The 16,953-nt window shown below is 42.8% G+C and overlaps 1 protein-coding gene across 5 annotated transcripts in view; it reads left to right on the top strand.

Moving 5' to 3' along the window:
* The window catches only part of PATJ (PATJ crumbs cell polarity complex component), a 141,899-nt gene that overhangs the window by 87,571 nt on the left and 37,375 nt on the right, over nt 1–16,953 (top strand). For all 5 annotated transcript variants that reach the window (XM_063406946.1, XM_063406945.1, XM_063406947.1 and 2 more), the window contains 3 exons: nt 3,900–3,991; nt 12,568–12,640; nt 15,269–15,361. In XM_063406946.1, the coding sequence (XP_063263016.1) occupies nt 3,900–3,991; nt 12,568–12,640; nt 15,269–15,361 (258 nt within the window). The remainder of the gene's footprint in view (nt 1–3,899; nt 3,992–12,567; nt 12,641–15,268; nt 15,362–16,953) is intronic.

Genomic DNA, 16,953 nt, shown 5'->3' with positions numbered 1-16,953 from the left:
GATACAGCAGTGTTTTGCCCAAGTAAATGAGCTCCCCAGCCAAACTCCCAGTGCCATTTCTGCTATGAGATGTGGGGGATTGGCATTTAATTCTCAGTTTATTTGTTGTGGAATCACAGAACACAATCACAGAGTGGTTTGGGTTGGGAGGGACCTTAAAGTTCATCACCTTCCACTATCCCAGGCTGCTCCAAACCCTGTCCAACCTGGCTTTGGACACTTCCAGGGATGGAGCAGCCACAGCTTCTCTGGACAAACTGCTCCAGTGTCCTTTGGGTCTTTCCAGGAGAGGATGCAAATCCCTTTTTCTATGGTTTGTGTGCAGGTTGGCCAGCCCAGGCTGGCTCTGGGTGGTGATTTCCAAGCTGGCAGCAGGTCAAGCTGGCAGGGGGAGGTTGGAGGTTGCTGGGCAGGAGGGCACAGGCAATCTGTGGCTTTAATGTCCTTTCTCCACACTCCCCAGGTGGGGAACCACAGGGATTCAGCTGCCAGCTCAGAGCAGGATATTTTCTGTCCTTACGGATTTTATGGTCTGTTGATCACTTCAGATGATGCACATGTTTGAACGTGTGCCCAGCAAGAAATTTGGTGAGGAGAGGGAAATTCACATTCTAATTAGTTTTTCTCTCCAATTTTTTTCCCCCCTGAGCTTTTGTTATTTGAGAGTTTGGTGTGCTTTATGGGGTTTGGGTATATAAAATTTGACTGATAAAAAAGGGTTTTGAAGCTTTCCCCATTGTTTCAGAGTCTGGTTGTATCTTGAAGTGCTACAATTCCTGTGGTAAGAAGGAACCCAGTGCATTGTACAAAGAAATAATTATTGCAGAAAGCTAAGCCAGTATTTTTACTAGCTTTGGGGTATCATTTAACTTGATTTTCATAAAAATCAGATGATACTAATTTTATGGATTTCCATTACTGCCACGTAGTAAAAACAGTGTGGGTTGGGGTTTTTTTTAATATCCATATCTAATGTTTCTCTTCTGCAAATTAAAGTTTGAGAAGCAAACAATCCTGGAGATTTTTCCCTCTGAACTCAAGAGCTCAGATTTCAGTGAGTTTGGACTTTCTGCTACTTCAGTGCATGAAACTGTAAACCCAAACTTTTGTAGGTGAAGGCAACGGTGCATTTGGGATCTGTGATTAAATCTGCCATAAAGCAATGTGTGATTACATTAAAGGCTGACCTTGTGTGCTGACCTGACCTCGTACCTGCAGCAAGGTTTTTATCTTTCTCTGAGCTCTGCTGACTTTCCAAGCAGTTATGGGGAGAGACATTTAAAGAAGAGTTGAGCTTGATTTAGATCAGTTTATTTCTTTTGCTTAGTCCAGGCTTTTCTTTTCTAATCTCCACTGCAAAAAGTAAAGCACAGATTTATAGGTTTTGACTCCCAGAGTATTGTTATGGTTAATCTGACGTGTTACTTTATTTAATTTGAAAGATTTAAAATGGTGTTTCTTCTGAAATCCTAGATGTTGTCTGTTTTGTTTTATTTAAGTAGGCTTTGCTGTTTTGCTCATCACTGCGGTATCCACAGCTAACGGAACATTAATTTATTTTGCAAAAGAAAGTGTACTTAAAAAAAAAAAAAAAGAAAGAAAAATTAGTACTGGGTGTAATAACTCTGTAGGACAGTCCAAAACCTTGTGGAGATATATTACTTTGATTATGCTTTCATTTTGGAGTAATTAAATAATTATAACTTAGAGACACAGCTCACAGCTAATTAAATTTTGGACTGTTTGATACATGTAGTGAATAGGATTAATTTAGCCAGAGCAAAGACTATAAATTTTAATCTAAGAAGTCTGCTGTTTAGGAAAATGGATGGTAATTTAACTAAATCCAAACAATTTGTAAAGCATACAGTATTCCCAGCGAACAACTTATTCTCAAACTTAGAGAAATTAAGTCAACAAACTCACTGAAATCTTCAAGTTGAGCTTGAAGCCAGAGTGCAGCTGAGCATTCATTCATTTTTGCCACTGGATTTTTAAATTGATGTTTGATTAATGTAGCATAATCCAGGATGTTGCTTCTCACCCTGCCTTTTCCACCATGGCAGTTGCAGACAGAAGCACATTAATTCTTTGGGAATGGTGATATTATTTCCTTTTAGACCTTTCTTGGGTCCCTCTTTGTAAAATAAAAGACTTGGCAGGTAAAAGTTTTGCACTTCAATCCCAATAAGTAATCAAGTGTTAGGGTCCTTGCATTGTCCTTATTTAACTGATGAACTTGCATTGTGTTTTGACCCACTGAAAATAAGATTTGTGATTATTCCTGTGTCTGACTAGCTCATATCACACCAGGCTGGGAGACTTGGCCTGTTACTTCTTGTTTGAATGAAAAAAAAATCCTTCTAAGATCACAAACCCAGAATCCAACACAAACATCTGCAGTAACAAAAATTCCTTCTGTAATCACGACTAAATTGTTCCTGGGCTCCGTTGTCGTTATTGTTTTAAGCAGCATTGATGTATCAAATGTGAATGTAAATATTATGTTGTAAATTTAGAGTGGGAGGAAAAAACTGCAGCATTGAAGCATAGGATTGTTTAGGTTGGAAAAGTCCTGTAAGACACTGAGTCCAACTGTTCCCCCAGCACTGCCAAGGCCAGCACTGCCCCATGTCCCCAAGTGCCACATCCACAGGGATTTTAAATCCTTCCAGGGATGGGGACTGGGGATGGCAGCTGTGCCAGGGCTGGACAACCCTTTCAGTGAAGAAATTTTCCCTCTTATCAATCTAAGTCTGCTCTGGTGTAACTTGAGGCCATTTCCTCTTCTCCTGTCCCTGTCCCTGGGAGCAGATCCCAAATCCTCCCAGCTGTCCCCTCCTGTCAGGAGCTGTGCAGAGCCACAAGGTCCCCCTGAACCCCCTTTTCTCCAGGCTGAGCCCCTTCCCAGCTCCCTCAGCCCCTCCTGGGGCTCCAGACCCTTCCCCTGGCCATGCTCCAGCCCCTCCATGCCCCTCTAGGGCAGGGGACTTCAAGGCTGTGCCCAGCTCAGGGGTTGGGCACTGCCCTGCTGCTGTGCCCACACCACTGCTGGCCAGTCCAGGTGCCATGGCCAGGCTGCTCTCCCCTGAGAGCTGCAGCATTTCCCTGGGCTCTCCCCTGAGAGCTGCAGCATTTCCTTGTGCTCTCCCCTGAGAGCTGCAGCATTTCCTTGGGCTCTCCCCTGAGAGCTGCAGCATTTCCCTGAGCTCTCCCCTGAGAGCTGCAGCATTTCCTTGTGCTCTCCCCTGAGAGCTGCAGCATTTCCCTGGGCTCTCCCCTGAGAGCTGCAGCATTTCCTTGTGCTCTCCCCTGAGAGCTGCAGCATTTCCTTGTGCTCTCCCCTGAGAGCTGCAGCATTTCCTTGTGCTCTCCCCTGAGAGCTGCAGCATTTCCTTGTGCCCAGAGTGCTGCTTGGTGGCTCAGCTGGAGATCCATCACTGCAGAAGGGATGCAGCATCCCGTCCTTGGATCCTCCTCCATCCCCCTGACTCCCACTCCTGTTTCCTCCAGCAGAGCTGAGCACTCAGCACAGTCTGAGCAGCCTAAATGGCCAGAGCCTGCAGGCAAAGTGCAGGAGTGTCTGTCTAAACATCTGTGCTGTTGTCACATCTGTATGGTTCTCCTCAAATCAAGTTGTTTTCCAAAAATCTGGGAATAATCCTTAAAACCCATTCAAGGGATCTGTGGGGAAAAAAATTATTTCTGTCATTTGTGGTTTACTAATAACAGTAAATTAGCTCTGCATTGGTTCCTGTTTTATATAGATCAAGATTTGGAGACCACATTTTCTTTTGAGTCTTATCTCCTTATCCCACAGTAAACTTGGAAGCCTTGGTGGTATAAATGAGAACAAGGTGTACTCCTCCACTTACATGAAAATCATTTTCTTTTAACAGATAAACAATCAGATCCTGTATGGAAGGAGCCACCAGAATGCTTCTGCAATCATTAAAACTGCCCCCTCAAAGGTCAAGCTGGTTTTCATACGGTAAGAACTGTTCTCACCAAAACATTTATTGCATTTTAGCCTATTCCATGACATATTTACATATTTAGCCTGCTTTGCACATGCTGAACTTTCTCAGTTCTCTCTGAAGCTGAATAAGCCTTTCCCCTGACTATTCTTCTTGGAACAGCTGAAGAGTTCTCCATAATAATGTTAAAAAAAAAATCTGATAGAAATTAATGCTTATTTTAGGGGTGTCTGCTGAAAATTTGAGTTATTCCTCTTGGGCTTGGGAGCTGCTTCTCCCACAGCTTCCTAAAGTGCTTTGGGATGGTTCAGCACAGGGTTGGAGATGGCAGCGTGTTCATCCAGCCAGGAGGGAGTGGAAATTGGGATTGCTGGGAGAGGAGCAGGGATGAGGCACATGGAGCAGGGGCTGGGTGGAAGCCTGAAGGACACCTTTGTGTGGGCATCAAAAGAGGATTTTGAAAGTGAGCAAGGGCTTGTTTGTGCAGAGGGGGAGCCTGACTTTGCCAAGGAGCACTGGGATGGATTGTGTGGGAGGGAATATGCTAAAACATCCTTTCATCTGCATAAAAATTACATGTGGGCATTTTGCTTTTGCTCCGAGCATGAAATTTTTTCCTCTTTGTACATGAATTAAAGACACCTGCGTGCATCCCCTGGGTAGTTCAGGAAGTGTTTGTTGCTCCTCTGACCCTGGGCAGGAGGTCTGGGAAGGAGCTGCCTCTTTCCCAGGACTCCCACATGCACTAACAGGCTGGCAGTTCAGAGATGTGTATTATTTATGGATAAATTCCAGCTGTGACTTCTGTTGGGCACTCACCCCGTGCCATTTTATGAGGTGGTCTCCCTACCAACACATACATCATACCTGATATTGTTTTATATTCCTGGCTCCTCCCCAGCCTCCCTGTGAACAATGTAATAATCTGTGGGTGAATGCATATAAATGTGTACATTTATTGCCACAGCTCTGGTGCAGCGTGCCCAGGGATGATGGAAGAGCAGCATCAGCACCAGTGAGGAATGAGCTGCTCTCCTTGGCAGCTCAGAGGATCTGGAGGAGATTAATACCTGCAGCTCGCTGAGAATTAAACACCACATCCCACAGCTCACTCACCAGCAGTTCACTGCCTGTGGAAAACGTGTCTGGGTGGAAGTTTAGGAGGCAAAACCACAATTTGTGGAAGCCCAAGCCAAAAAAGGCAGCTCCTTTCAGCCAGCCCTGGTGCTCCAAGCAGAGCTGCAGGAATGGGCCCTGTGTGTTGGGTAGCAGGGGTGGGAAAAACCAATTAGTGATTGAATTTATAATGGACAACCAGATGGGCCAATTGTCTTCATAAGAAGGCAAATTTCCCAGGCTCTTGCTGATTTTAGGCCTGTGACCCAGGGGTGTGTACCCATATTTAATTGGCTGGTTTTCAAGTAATTAATTAATGAATCAGATATAGGTATATTTTATATAAATATAGGTTTTATAAACATTATAAATATTTATATTATCATTTATACTATTATTTATATAAATTATATAATATAAATTATATAAATATAGAATAATTTACAGAATTATTTATGTAATAATATTATTAACAAATACAGGTATATATTTAATTGGCTAATCTGGTTGTCAATTAATTAATCAAATAAATATAGGTATATTTTAATATAAATATGGGTTTTATAAACATAAATATTTATATAATATTTATTATAAATATAGAAATTATATATTACAAATTATATAAATATACTGTAGTTTTAATAAATATTTATAGAATGATAAATATTATTAATAAATATAGGTATATATTTAATTGGCTGGTCTGGTTGTCAATTAATTATTTCATTAATCTGGTTGTCAATTAGCCAATTAAATATAGATACACACCTCTGGGTCACACACAGGCTTAAAATCAGCAAGAGCCCAGGAAATGTGTCTTCTCAAGAAGGCAATTGGCCAATCTGGTTGTTATTTCAGAGTTAATCACTAATTGGTTTTTCCCATCCATGCTAAACCACTTCAGATCCACCCCCCATGGACTGGAGATCCTTGGTGTGTCCTTTGTGTGAGGCCGTGTGGGTTCTTAGCCAAAATTCTCCTTTTCAGATTGTGAGTTTCAAGGCGAAAATTTGTCTCAAATGTTGAACAGACACTAGAAATAGATATTGGAAATGCCACTGGGTGATTCTTGTTTCCATCTCAGAGTTTAAAAAAAAAAAACAAATCAAAAGACAATTTCTACTTTTAAATGCTGCTGCTGAGCTTGTAAACTTGCATCTTCCCAAGAGCACAAAGTGTTGTCACTGCTCTTGGCCTTGCACTGGCAACTGCTGGGTTTGTTTGCTCAGCCCAGGCAGGCACTGGAACAGCAATAAAAGGGAATTTTATCACTGAGAGGATGTCCTGGAGCACTGCCCCAAATGTGGGGAGAGAACTAATGTACTTTTTTTTTTTGATGTGTGGTCAAGTTCCAGCAAAGACAAATTGGACTGTCTCTCTTAAATGTGGATTTTAGGGACAAACAAGGATTATTTGCTCTTCTTGTGCAAACTGTGTTCCGTGAGCCCAGCCTGTGTTGGTGCTCCCCATTCCTCCACCTCAGACCACAAACCAGTGGATGCTGCTGAGTGAAAACATGAGCTGTGGTCTCTGGATGTGTTTTGGTTTTGGTATACCACAGCTCACCATAGCAAAATGACACAGACTGCAGGAGCTGTGAGAGAAATCAATTTGGTCTTCATGTTCATAAAAATATGAATATTCTCCTTTCACCAGTGAAAAACCTGAGTAGATTATAACTTTCCAGAAATGCATCAATCCACAGCCTAAAAGGGTCCTGACTGAGCTGATTCAGGGCATAAAAGCCAAACTGGGGGAATTTTTGGGCTATTCCAGGTGCCCTCTCTGCTACCCTGAGACCTTTTTTCCCTGAGATGGAGGATGCTGAGCGATAAGCACGCTGCTTTCCACTTGGAAGCAGGAAACAGCATCCAGGTTTTCCTATCCCTGGTGTTTTGGTTCATGTGCAGGGCAGGGGGATGTTTCCATAAACTCCTTAATCAGTTGTGAAAGAAGCCCAGAAATTCCTGGGCACAGAAAAGCCTTTCTGTGAGAGCTGTAATAACTATCATTAAATAACTTCAGAGAATCAGAGAATGGTTTGGGTTGGAAGGGTCCTTAAAGATTATCCAGCTCCAACCCCGAATTTATTTCTTTTTCTAGACAAAGATAAAGGATAAAAGGTATCCTCAGCCTTTTTGACATTTTGCTGAAACATTGATTTACCATGTGTGCTATAAAAGTCTGTTCACACTTTCTTACAGCCAGGTAGGGTTACAACTGCATTCCCACCCTTTCCTGGAATTTTTGCTGATGAGACACAGCTCAGTAGCTGTTGTGAGAATCACAGACACCCCCTTATGTCTGTAGGCTGCTCACTCTGCTTTATGAGCATCTTTTCCTCAATTAAGTTTACGATGATTATTTAAAACATTCAATTTTGGCCGGATTCCAAAATATAGGTCTTAACACAGCCCAGCTTCCCAGTGGTCTCATTAATTACTGGAGCTTCTAAGAGCATCTAGAAGATTTGCAGTTATAGTGTCACTTTTCTTCTTTTCAGGGGCAAAAAGGGATGTGGTGTCTTAGCTGCCTTTTGGAATTCTTGCTCTGATTCTCCAACAGGAATTAGCCAGGTGTAATAATATCAGAAAGAAAATTTATGCTTCTTTTAGGAGTGTCTGTGCCCCAGTTCCCAAAGCAGGATGTGTTTCTTACCTGTTGTGGCTTTTGTCATATGTTGTAAGTCCATCCCTGTAACATGCATAATGAAACAATATAATTAGATTTTACATCTGGAGTAGGAAATTCAGTTTATATCAGAATGCTCTTTTACAGTGAGAATTTTATGATTCAGCAAATTCAGTGGGTTTTTTTTTTCCACGCTCAATTAACTGCCTTTAATCTGCTTTGGTGCTTCAGTGTTGGTATAATAAGCAGATCAAATATAGCTGAATGCTTGAATCAAAGTGAATTCCTCTGATTTCAAGCCATCCTCCCATTGTGTTGGCTCCTGTGAGTCACTCTTTGGTCTACCTTTATCCCTTAAAAGAAAATTGCCTTGTGCTGGGATGAACCATGAGAAATGCTTTAACAGTGAGGGATTTTTCTGATTTCAGTGCCATCTGTTATCTGTCCTGAGCCCTCCCACACTGCAGTCACTGCTCTGGTGGGATTGTGAAGCCACAAATCTGTCACCCCAGCCCTCCTTCCATTTCCAGGTGTGATCTCCTGGGATTTATAGGATGTGCAGAGGAGGGAGAGCCTGCTCCAAGGGCTGGGGAGTGTCTGGGTTGTTCTTTCAGAGCCTCCACAAGTGACTTCTTACATTTAGTGCCACTCAAATTCTGCCGTGCTCTAGAAATCGTTTTTACCTTTGTTCAAACCTACACAATTGGCCATATATTAAGAGTATAAACTCCTGTTTTCACTTGCTCTCATTGCTGAGGTTCTTTCATGTGGGAAGGCTTTAATAAGCCCATTCCAGGCCCTGTGTGTGTGTGCAAGTTTGAACTTTTCCTGTTTTCTCCAGACCTGTTTCCTCCTCTCCATCATACACGTGTGGGAACAGGCGCAGGGTTCAGGAAGTTCAGTAATTTGGGCTCCTCCAAAACCTTTGATGACCTAAATTGCAGTTTATATGAATATTAGCTGTTCATTTCAAATACCTGTGTGCCTGTGGCTCCCATGGAATTGGGAGTGGAAGGAGAGGAAGTGCAGAACAAGACTGTTCTTGCTGTTGTGGGAGAGATTTTTTGGGAAGATGCACAGCACAAAGGTCCTGCCTTGCCCCAGCTGGAGGAGAAACCCAGGGTGCAGCTTCCCTGCAGCTCCTCTCTTCCAAAGGGGCTTCTAGAGGGAAGACAAAGATGAGAAAATACAAGATCCTGATATTTTATTTTATTTTATTTTATTTTATTTTATTTTATTTTATTTTATTTTATTTTATTTTATTTTATTTTATTTTATTTTATTTTATTTTATTTTATTTTATTTTATTTTATTTTAATTTAATTTAATTTAATTTAATTTATTTTTATTATTTTCCTTTCCTTTCCTTTCCTTTCCTTTCCTTTCCTTTCCTTTCCTTTCCTTTCCTTTCCTTTCCTTTCCTTTCCTTTCCTTTCCTTTCCTTTCCTTTCCTTTCCTTTCCTTTCCTTTCCTTTCCTTTCCTTTCCTTTCCTTTCCTTTCCTTTCCTTTCCTTTCCTTTCCTTTCCTTTCCTTTCCTTTTTTATTTTATTTTATCCTAACAAGCATGGACAATATAATCTTTTGATAATCTGCAAGGCTTTATGTCCTGGTGCCACCTTACAGAGGAAACATTTATTCCTCTGTTCTGTCTAAGATTTTGTGTCACTTCACACAAGTTATTGGGTTTTTCTTCTGCTTCTTGATGTATTCCCACAAAAAGCCTGCACAGCCCCTTGCAAAGCTGCTGCCAAACGCTCTCTCAGTGTTGAGGAGCTGTGTGGCTGCAGATATTTTGGCAGGAGGTTCTTCTCCCTTGGTTCAGACACCCAGAGGACATCTGGACGTCTGTGATGAGTCCAGAGTTCCCAGAGAGCAGCTCAGTGAGTGCTGTGATGAATTAAATCATTCAGGGGCTGGGGTTTGGGATTTCTCCTGGTTTTACCTTGCAGCACCCAACTTCAGCTTCCCTTCAGGCTTCCCTCCTGCAGCATGGGCTGGGAGTTCCCTTTGGGTTTATATTTTTGCCTGTGGCTCTCTTTAGGCTTCTTTTGTACCACGTTTTTGTGGTGTTTTAAGTCAATAATCAATATATTTGTCTTTGTTTAAGCTGCAAAGGTGTGGATGGAGCAAAACATCAGGAACTTTATTTTTCGGTCTACAAGAAAGGATGGGGAACATCCAGGGGTCCTATTTAGACTAGGAAGAAGTAAAAAGTGATAAGGAATAAAATCTTTACCTTGAGTGTGAAGGTTTAGACACCTTAATCCCAAGCAATATTGAGCACCAGTAACTGGGAACAGCTTTTTTGGAGGTGGTTCTGGAGCAACTGTTGGCAAACATGTTGAGTGCTCATCTGCAGTCACTGTAATTTGAATATGATGTTCAGATTTCTAAGCTGTCTGCCCCTGCATCAAAAGAAAATGATTGCTCCTTTCAGTCGTAAATAAATTCACGTTTTAGTTGAGGACACTTGGGGAAGTGGAGAGCAGAAACAGCAATTTATTATTAGATCTGTCACTTTAAAATATATTCCCACTTTGATTCTGCTTTGAAGCATTCTCCTTTGAAGCAGCATTAAAGTATTTAAATATGTACGAGTCCTAGCAGGGGGAGATTACAAGTTGTGACACTGAGTAACCTTGGGGTTTTTTATATTTTTGCATTTTTTTTCCCCTGGGGAATTACCATAACTGGTTTTTTATTGCTTGGAATAAAAATGGCCATCTGCTTAAAGCTCCATAAAGTTATTTTTTTTTCCCGCTGATGGAACAAAATACAGAGGTGTGTGTGTGTGTATGAATGAAAACTAGTTTGGATAATTAATGACACCCTAGTTTGTCGTGAAGCTTTTGTCTAGCAATTTTTAGGGTATTTCCTACAAAAGCTTAGATAGATAGATAGATAGATAGATATAGATATAAATCTTTATTTCCATGTTTGCTCCTAATTGCACAGCATGCAGCCTGCATTGTGAACTGCAGAGTGGGCTTGGTTTTCATGCTGATTGTATCCACATAAACTCTTGTCAGGAAAACCTCAGCAGTCCAGGAAAAATCACAAAATCACCGTTCCTCTCCTGGTTTATTCCTGCAGGTTAGAAAAGCACCAGCCCTAATGAGATCGATGTCTCACGAAGATAAGAGCAGGGAAAATGTCCTTGCCCAGTCTGCCCTGTGGGGTGAAATGCACTTGGAAATTGTGAAATGCTGATGAAATTCGTGGGCTTGGTGCGGTGCCTGTGCTGTGTCTGTGCACCAGAGCCCGCTCCCAGCCTGGTTCTCACTCTTGCAAGGCTGTGAGCAGGGCCAGGAGCAGGGCTGGCAGCCAGGACAGCTCTGAGCAGCACCCAGGCAGCTCCTTTGAGTTGTGTGGCTGTGTGGTTGGAGATAAGGAAATGAATTCTCCAACCTTTGCCTGCAGGATTTATCATCCCCAGTGCCTGTGACTCCCGTTCCCCCCCGTGCTGAGAGCTGGTGCTTCACAGTGTTGATTCTCAGTGAATCTTAGCTCCACGTGGTTTTAACCCTTCAGGGGGAAAATGAGACTTTTTTCTGTCAGGCACTTCCATAAAATGTGTTTAAAACACGTAACGGTCCGATAGTTTATTCCAGAAATTAAAGAGGAAAAGATTCTGCTCATGTCACAGTAACATGGAATGCAGTGAAGGGGACCAGAAATCAGACCTGGAGAGCCACAAGAGGTCACTTCCTTTTATCCAAGGACTGTGCCTGTGAGCAGGAACATCACTGATTCCTCCTGCAGAGAGGCTGGAGAAGGGACCTTGTGAAAAGTCATGAAGTGATAGGACAGGGGGAATGGCTTTAAGCTGGCTGGGGTAGATTTAAATTGGATTTCGGGAAGGAATTCTTCTCTGTGAGGGTGGGCAGGCCCTGGCACAGGGTGCCCAGAGCAGCTGTGGCTGCCCCTGCATCCCTGGCAGTGCCCAAGGCCAGGCTGGAGCAGCCTGGGACAGTGGGAGGTGTCCCTGCCATGGCTGGGGTGGCACTGGATGGACTTTGAGGTCCCTTCCCACCCAAACCATTCTGGGATTCTGTGATGATTTGCCTTAAATGATATCACTGAAATTCATCTGTTACCTGCTTTCATTTTACAGAGGCCAACAAAATGCAGAGCTAATTCCAGAAAACAAATCAGTTTAAATGGCAGTCAAGGAAAAACATCAGCAAGGCAGAGTGCTGTTAAATAAAAAAATCAAAGTAATGAAATGTCAGCCTCAGAGGCGTTTTAAAGAGAGAGAAAAAGATGCCATACATCATAAGCATTTTGGAAAAATAATTCACTTTATATGTAGGGAGAATCATTGTTCATCTCCTCCCTGCATTTTATAAAATCTCTTCCAAGTTTTTACATTGAATCTTTTAGGAAAGACTGCAGCAAAAATGAACAAAAAAAAGAAAAAGCACTATGTTATTGCTTTTATTACAGGTATTGTATATCAGTAACGTGAATGTGAAACTATAAACAAGCAGTTTACAGATGTAGAGACCATTAAAAGAGGCTAACTAAGTGTGAGCACATCTATGGATGTGTAGGGACCATAAACTCCAACTGCATCCTCTGCTAATCCACACAAAATTAACTTTCCAAAGGACACGATGTCAGCGTGTCCCAGGTGAGCCTCCTCTGGGCCCAGGGAGGGATGTGATCTCTTGAGGAGCAAGGAACCACAGCAAAAATAAAGTGATTTTCTAAGCTCTGACTCTGGTAAGAAACAGTTGTCATGCTGTTGAAGGTGTTTTCTTCATGGGCAGAACCAACTCAAAGGAGAAGTTTCTCCAGCTTGGCTGGGTGTGTAACTGGTGTTGTTTTGTTGTACAGAAGTGAAGATGCAGTCAACCAGATGGCTGTCACTCCCTTCCCTCTGCCTTCAGGCTCCCACTCTGCCATTGAGGTAAGGTTTGTGGGCTGGTATTTTTAATTAGAGACTGCTCAATTGGATGGATTAATCACAATTAGCAGCTCGTGAGAAGTTCGAGCACCTTGTCTAATTAAACCTGAAATGACAAAATGCATTGGGTAGAGACGTGGCCTAAATAGGTTTATTTTGCCCTGTCTCTTTTTCATTGATCTGGGTGTTAGTGCCAGTCCTGCCTGGCATTAGTAGCAGGTATTAACCAGGTTACTGCTGTACAGGAGGAGGAGAAGGCTCCCCATTAAAACCTTCTCCCATCCTGCTCCTTCTCCAGCTGGTCAGAGTAGTCGTGGTGAGGGCAATTTTGCCTGAAACAATCTTCCAAAGCAAAAAACAACCTCAGTGTGGTAATGCTGCCAGTGTTTTTGTGATTCTTGTTGCTACCTCAGCCCCAGTGCAGACTGATTTCTCCCCAGGAATCCCTGCAGTCCCCACACTCGTTATCATCCTGACATCTCCATGTGGGGTAACTAAATTTGCTAGATAAACGACACGGTTAGCCTTGCTGCTGCTTTTTTAATTCTATTTCCATCCGAGCTAATAAAGCAAAAGATGTTTTGTAATTCAATTGGGGTTTGGTCTTGCCTCAGTAAATTCATGTGCATTGAACTCTTGGTATTTCCACGAGCGTGGCTGGGATCCCTCAGCACGGGGCCATGGGAGGTGAGGCTGGCTGCATCTCTTTTTTGCACTCTTGCTGTTGTTTTCCAAATTATATCACCACTGATGGCTGCTCCTTGCAGGCCTAGTGCTGTACAGAACTCCTCATGTTTTATTTGGATCTGAGTCATTTTTGGACAGTGCCTCAGCTTTTCCTTCTCCCCTCCACACCAGCAGCACGTCCCAGGTGCAGCTTTTGCTTTAGAAATTACCCCACAATTCACAGAGCTCATTCTGGTTCTCTTGGCTCTTTAATCCCTGCATTTGTTGAATATTGGTGCCTTCAGGATGGAGCACAAAGCTTTGTTCAGGCACATTCTGTACTGTGGTCAAATGGCTGTTTTAAACTCCACCAAAGTTGTGTCTTTGTTTGCCTTTAGAGGTAGATTCTTGTGGGCTGAGTTTCATGCATTAATGGCAAATTCTTACTATTTACATTATGGTTTTTTTATAAGTGAATGCAGGTTTTTACTTCTAGCTGGTATCTTTTTATTACATAAAATCAACATAACCAAATATAGTGATGTTATACAGAAGTTTACATTGCTTTCTTTGGCAGCTCTTCCTCTCTTTAAATAAAGGAAAAATAGCCTTATGTCTTGGAATTATATCTTCAAATATCGTTGAAATACCACATAAATATTTAACATTGTGTGTTACATGCACCCTACATGTAAATTGTCAGATCACATTAAACAGCCTGGCTGGTGAATGGAATATCAGGGTGCCATAGTTACCATAGCTTATTGTGTTAGGGTTTTTTTCAGCTTATCTCTTGATCTTTATCTTATCTCTTTATCTGCACCTTATCTCTTTATCTTTGTTATATGAAAAGTGATAAACAGTGAACACACCTCAAAGCAGGGTCTTGCAGGACAGGATAAGACTCTGTTGTGGCGTGATACTGTGGGCAAGCCACCAGAAACAGAGTATATTAAATATTAATTGCTGTAAAATATGTTTTTAGAAGTTTCAGTCACCAGAAGGCCACAGAGTGAGGGTTGTTTTTTTTTGCAACAGAGGTGCTTTGTCCAGCTGAGTGGTGGTCAAGATATTTGAGTTATTTAATTAAATGTAAAATGTCTAATGAAAATTCAGAAATAATTTTGTTTCTAGGCCTAAAGAGTCCAGAGGAGTCCCCAGAGCTGCTGCAGGGCTGGAGCCGGGCTGGGAGAGCTGGGGGGGCTCCCCTGGAGAGGAGAAGGCTCCAGGGAGAGCTCAGAGCCCCTGGCAGGGCCTGAAGGGGCTCCAGGAGAGCTGGAGAGGGGCTGGGGACAAGGGATGGAGGGACAGGACACAGGGAATGGCTCCCACTGCCAGAGGGCAGGGATGGGTGGGAGACTGGGCAGGAATTTTGAGTTTTGAGGGTGGGCAGGGGCTGGCACAGGGTGCCCAGAACAGCTGTGGCTGCCCCTGGATCCCTGGAAGTGTCCAAGGCCAGGCTGGAGCACCCTGGGATGGTGGAATTTGTCCCTGCCCATGGCAAGGGTGGCTCTGGATGAGCTTTGAGATCCCTTCTCACCCAAACCATTCCATGATTTTCCCAAACTGTTCAGCCTGGGTGAAGGAAACTGGGGCTCCTTTAACGTGCTGAGCGTGACAGAGTTCTGGAGAAAGGCTCTTCCTGCCAAGTCCACAGCTTTCACAGTTAATAGGGATTAGTCTGGCCTTGAAAGCTGCCCCAGAGCTGCCCCTGAGTGCAATTTTGGGAATATCTTGTGGTGCTTTCTGCCAGCCAAGCATGGACCAAGGTCTACCTGCCCAGGCTTACATCCCTCATCCACCCTGACATTAGGAGGGTTTACTGGTGGATCTTCCTACCTTGTCACGCTGTCCCTTGGCTAAAAAAACACCAACAAAAAAGGGTAAAACTGTGTAATTAATCTGTTTAGCTGTTGTGGGGGCCCAGAGCTCTGTTTAAAAGCTGTTGTCAATCCTTTCTCCCAGGACCACGGTGGCACCGACCCTGCCGGCGGCGAGGGAGGCCCGAGTTTGGAAGTTGTCATGAAAAGTTTGAGTGATGAGGAGCCCAACCAAGCTGTGAGTGACTTAAGGCAATATTTAATGCTGATCAGAGCTGAGAATGTGGGGGCTTGATTGGTTCTCTCTGCCTTTTGATTGGGGTGTTGCAGCACTTTTGTCAAATAATGTCCAGTACATGTAAAAGCAGAATCAAACTCAGCTTTGCATCCACAGCCTGTTTTCATGAGCTGAGCACTCAGAATCACTTGTTAAAATAGCAAGATAAGAGTTTCACGCAGCATTTTGGCCCTCTCTTGGGTTCTGGGTGAGTGAGGGAGGGGATTGCATTTCCACTCCTGCCATCCATGTGTGACAAACTTCAGAAAAAGCCTGGTCTGTAAATCATATTCTCATTTATATTCATAGGTTCATAAATTCTGAGGACAAGATGTCTATTATCATAATCTAGTCTTGCCTCCTGAATAACACAGCTATAGAGTTGCTCTCAGTGATTTCTGCATTAAGGCCATAACTTGTGGTTTAATGTGCTTCTGTCAGTGTGCACTGTAATAAATACTGAACTTCTCATTGATACAGATGGAGCTTTTTGTTGTTTAATAGGTCAGGATCATGCATTATCAGGAATCTGGAAGTCCTTCAGGGTCTGAGCTCTTCTTTTTGGACGCTGTGTTTAAAGTTTAAAATGGAAAACACTAAACATGACTAACCTGGAAGTAGCTCAGAATTTGCTGAGGGAGTCTTTTTGCTGCCTGCTCCAGTTTCAGGGAGTGCAGGACTTGCTGTGTGTCCTCAGCTAAGGAAACCTGACATTTCTGGATATTTTTCCTCTTAGATGTCTTCTTCCTACTCCATCATGTCTCTTGCAAGGAGTGTCTTGGGGTTTGCAAATATAAATTGAATGTACATAATGCTCTGTAGCTAGTAAGTGCTTAATTAATGAGTCTGCAAATTCCAAGAGTTAGGAAGTGTTATGTGCTATTCAAGCATCAGAATTAATCACCCATGGATTGATTTATGCCCCTAATGGATTACAAAAAGGCTGAGTTATTGCTGTCTGGTAGCCCAGTGCAGATTCCTCTGATGGGCTGGAATAGAAATGAATCAGAGTTTCCCTGTATGTATTTGCAGGTGTCACTCACCTGGTTTTATTGGAGCTCTTGCTCAACTTGGCAAGAAATTTTAGAGGGATTGCAAGGTAATATGAGAAATTGCTCAGAGACTGAAGCAGATAAAAAATACATAAAGCATGTTGCACAAAAGTGAACTTTTGGTGTGGGCTATGGTGCTGCTCAGCTCTTTGAGTGGTGTTAGAGGAGGGGTGAATTTAATGGGAAAAAGAAATTGCAGCAATCCAGGGTAGGTGTGAAGATGCCTCTGGAAGCACAGGAAATCCAGAATATATTGGCAGCTTCTTTTCAGACTTGGAGCAAGAAAGGAGGGAACTGTGGAGCCAAAGGGTTGAAAGGTAAAGGAAAAGAAAGAAAAATAGTTGCCCAAAACAGAGGAAGGTAAGAGAAGGCAAAGGCCTGCACTTAGAAAAGCACTGGAATTCCAGTAGACCCAACTGCTCATTCCAGAATGCCTTCAGTTGGGCCAGCCCTTGGTTTAGGGGTATAAATGGATGAAAAACAATGGCAAAAGCCACTTTC

The sequence above is a fragment of the Prinia subflava genome, chromosome 10 (assembly GCF_021018805.1).
Source record: "Prinia subflava isolate CZ2003 ecotype Zambia chromosome 10, Cam_Psub_1.2, whole genome shotgun sequence".
Lineage (NCBI taxonomy): Eukaryota > Metazoa > Chordata > Aves > Passeriformes > Cisticolidae > Prinia > Prinia subflava.
This window is presented reverse-complemented; position numbering and strand designations above follow the sequence as displayed.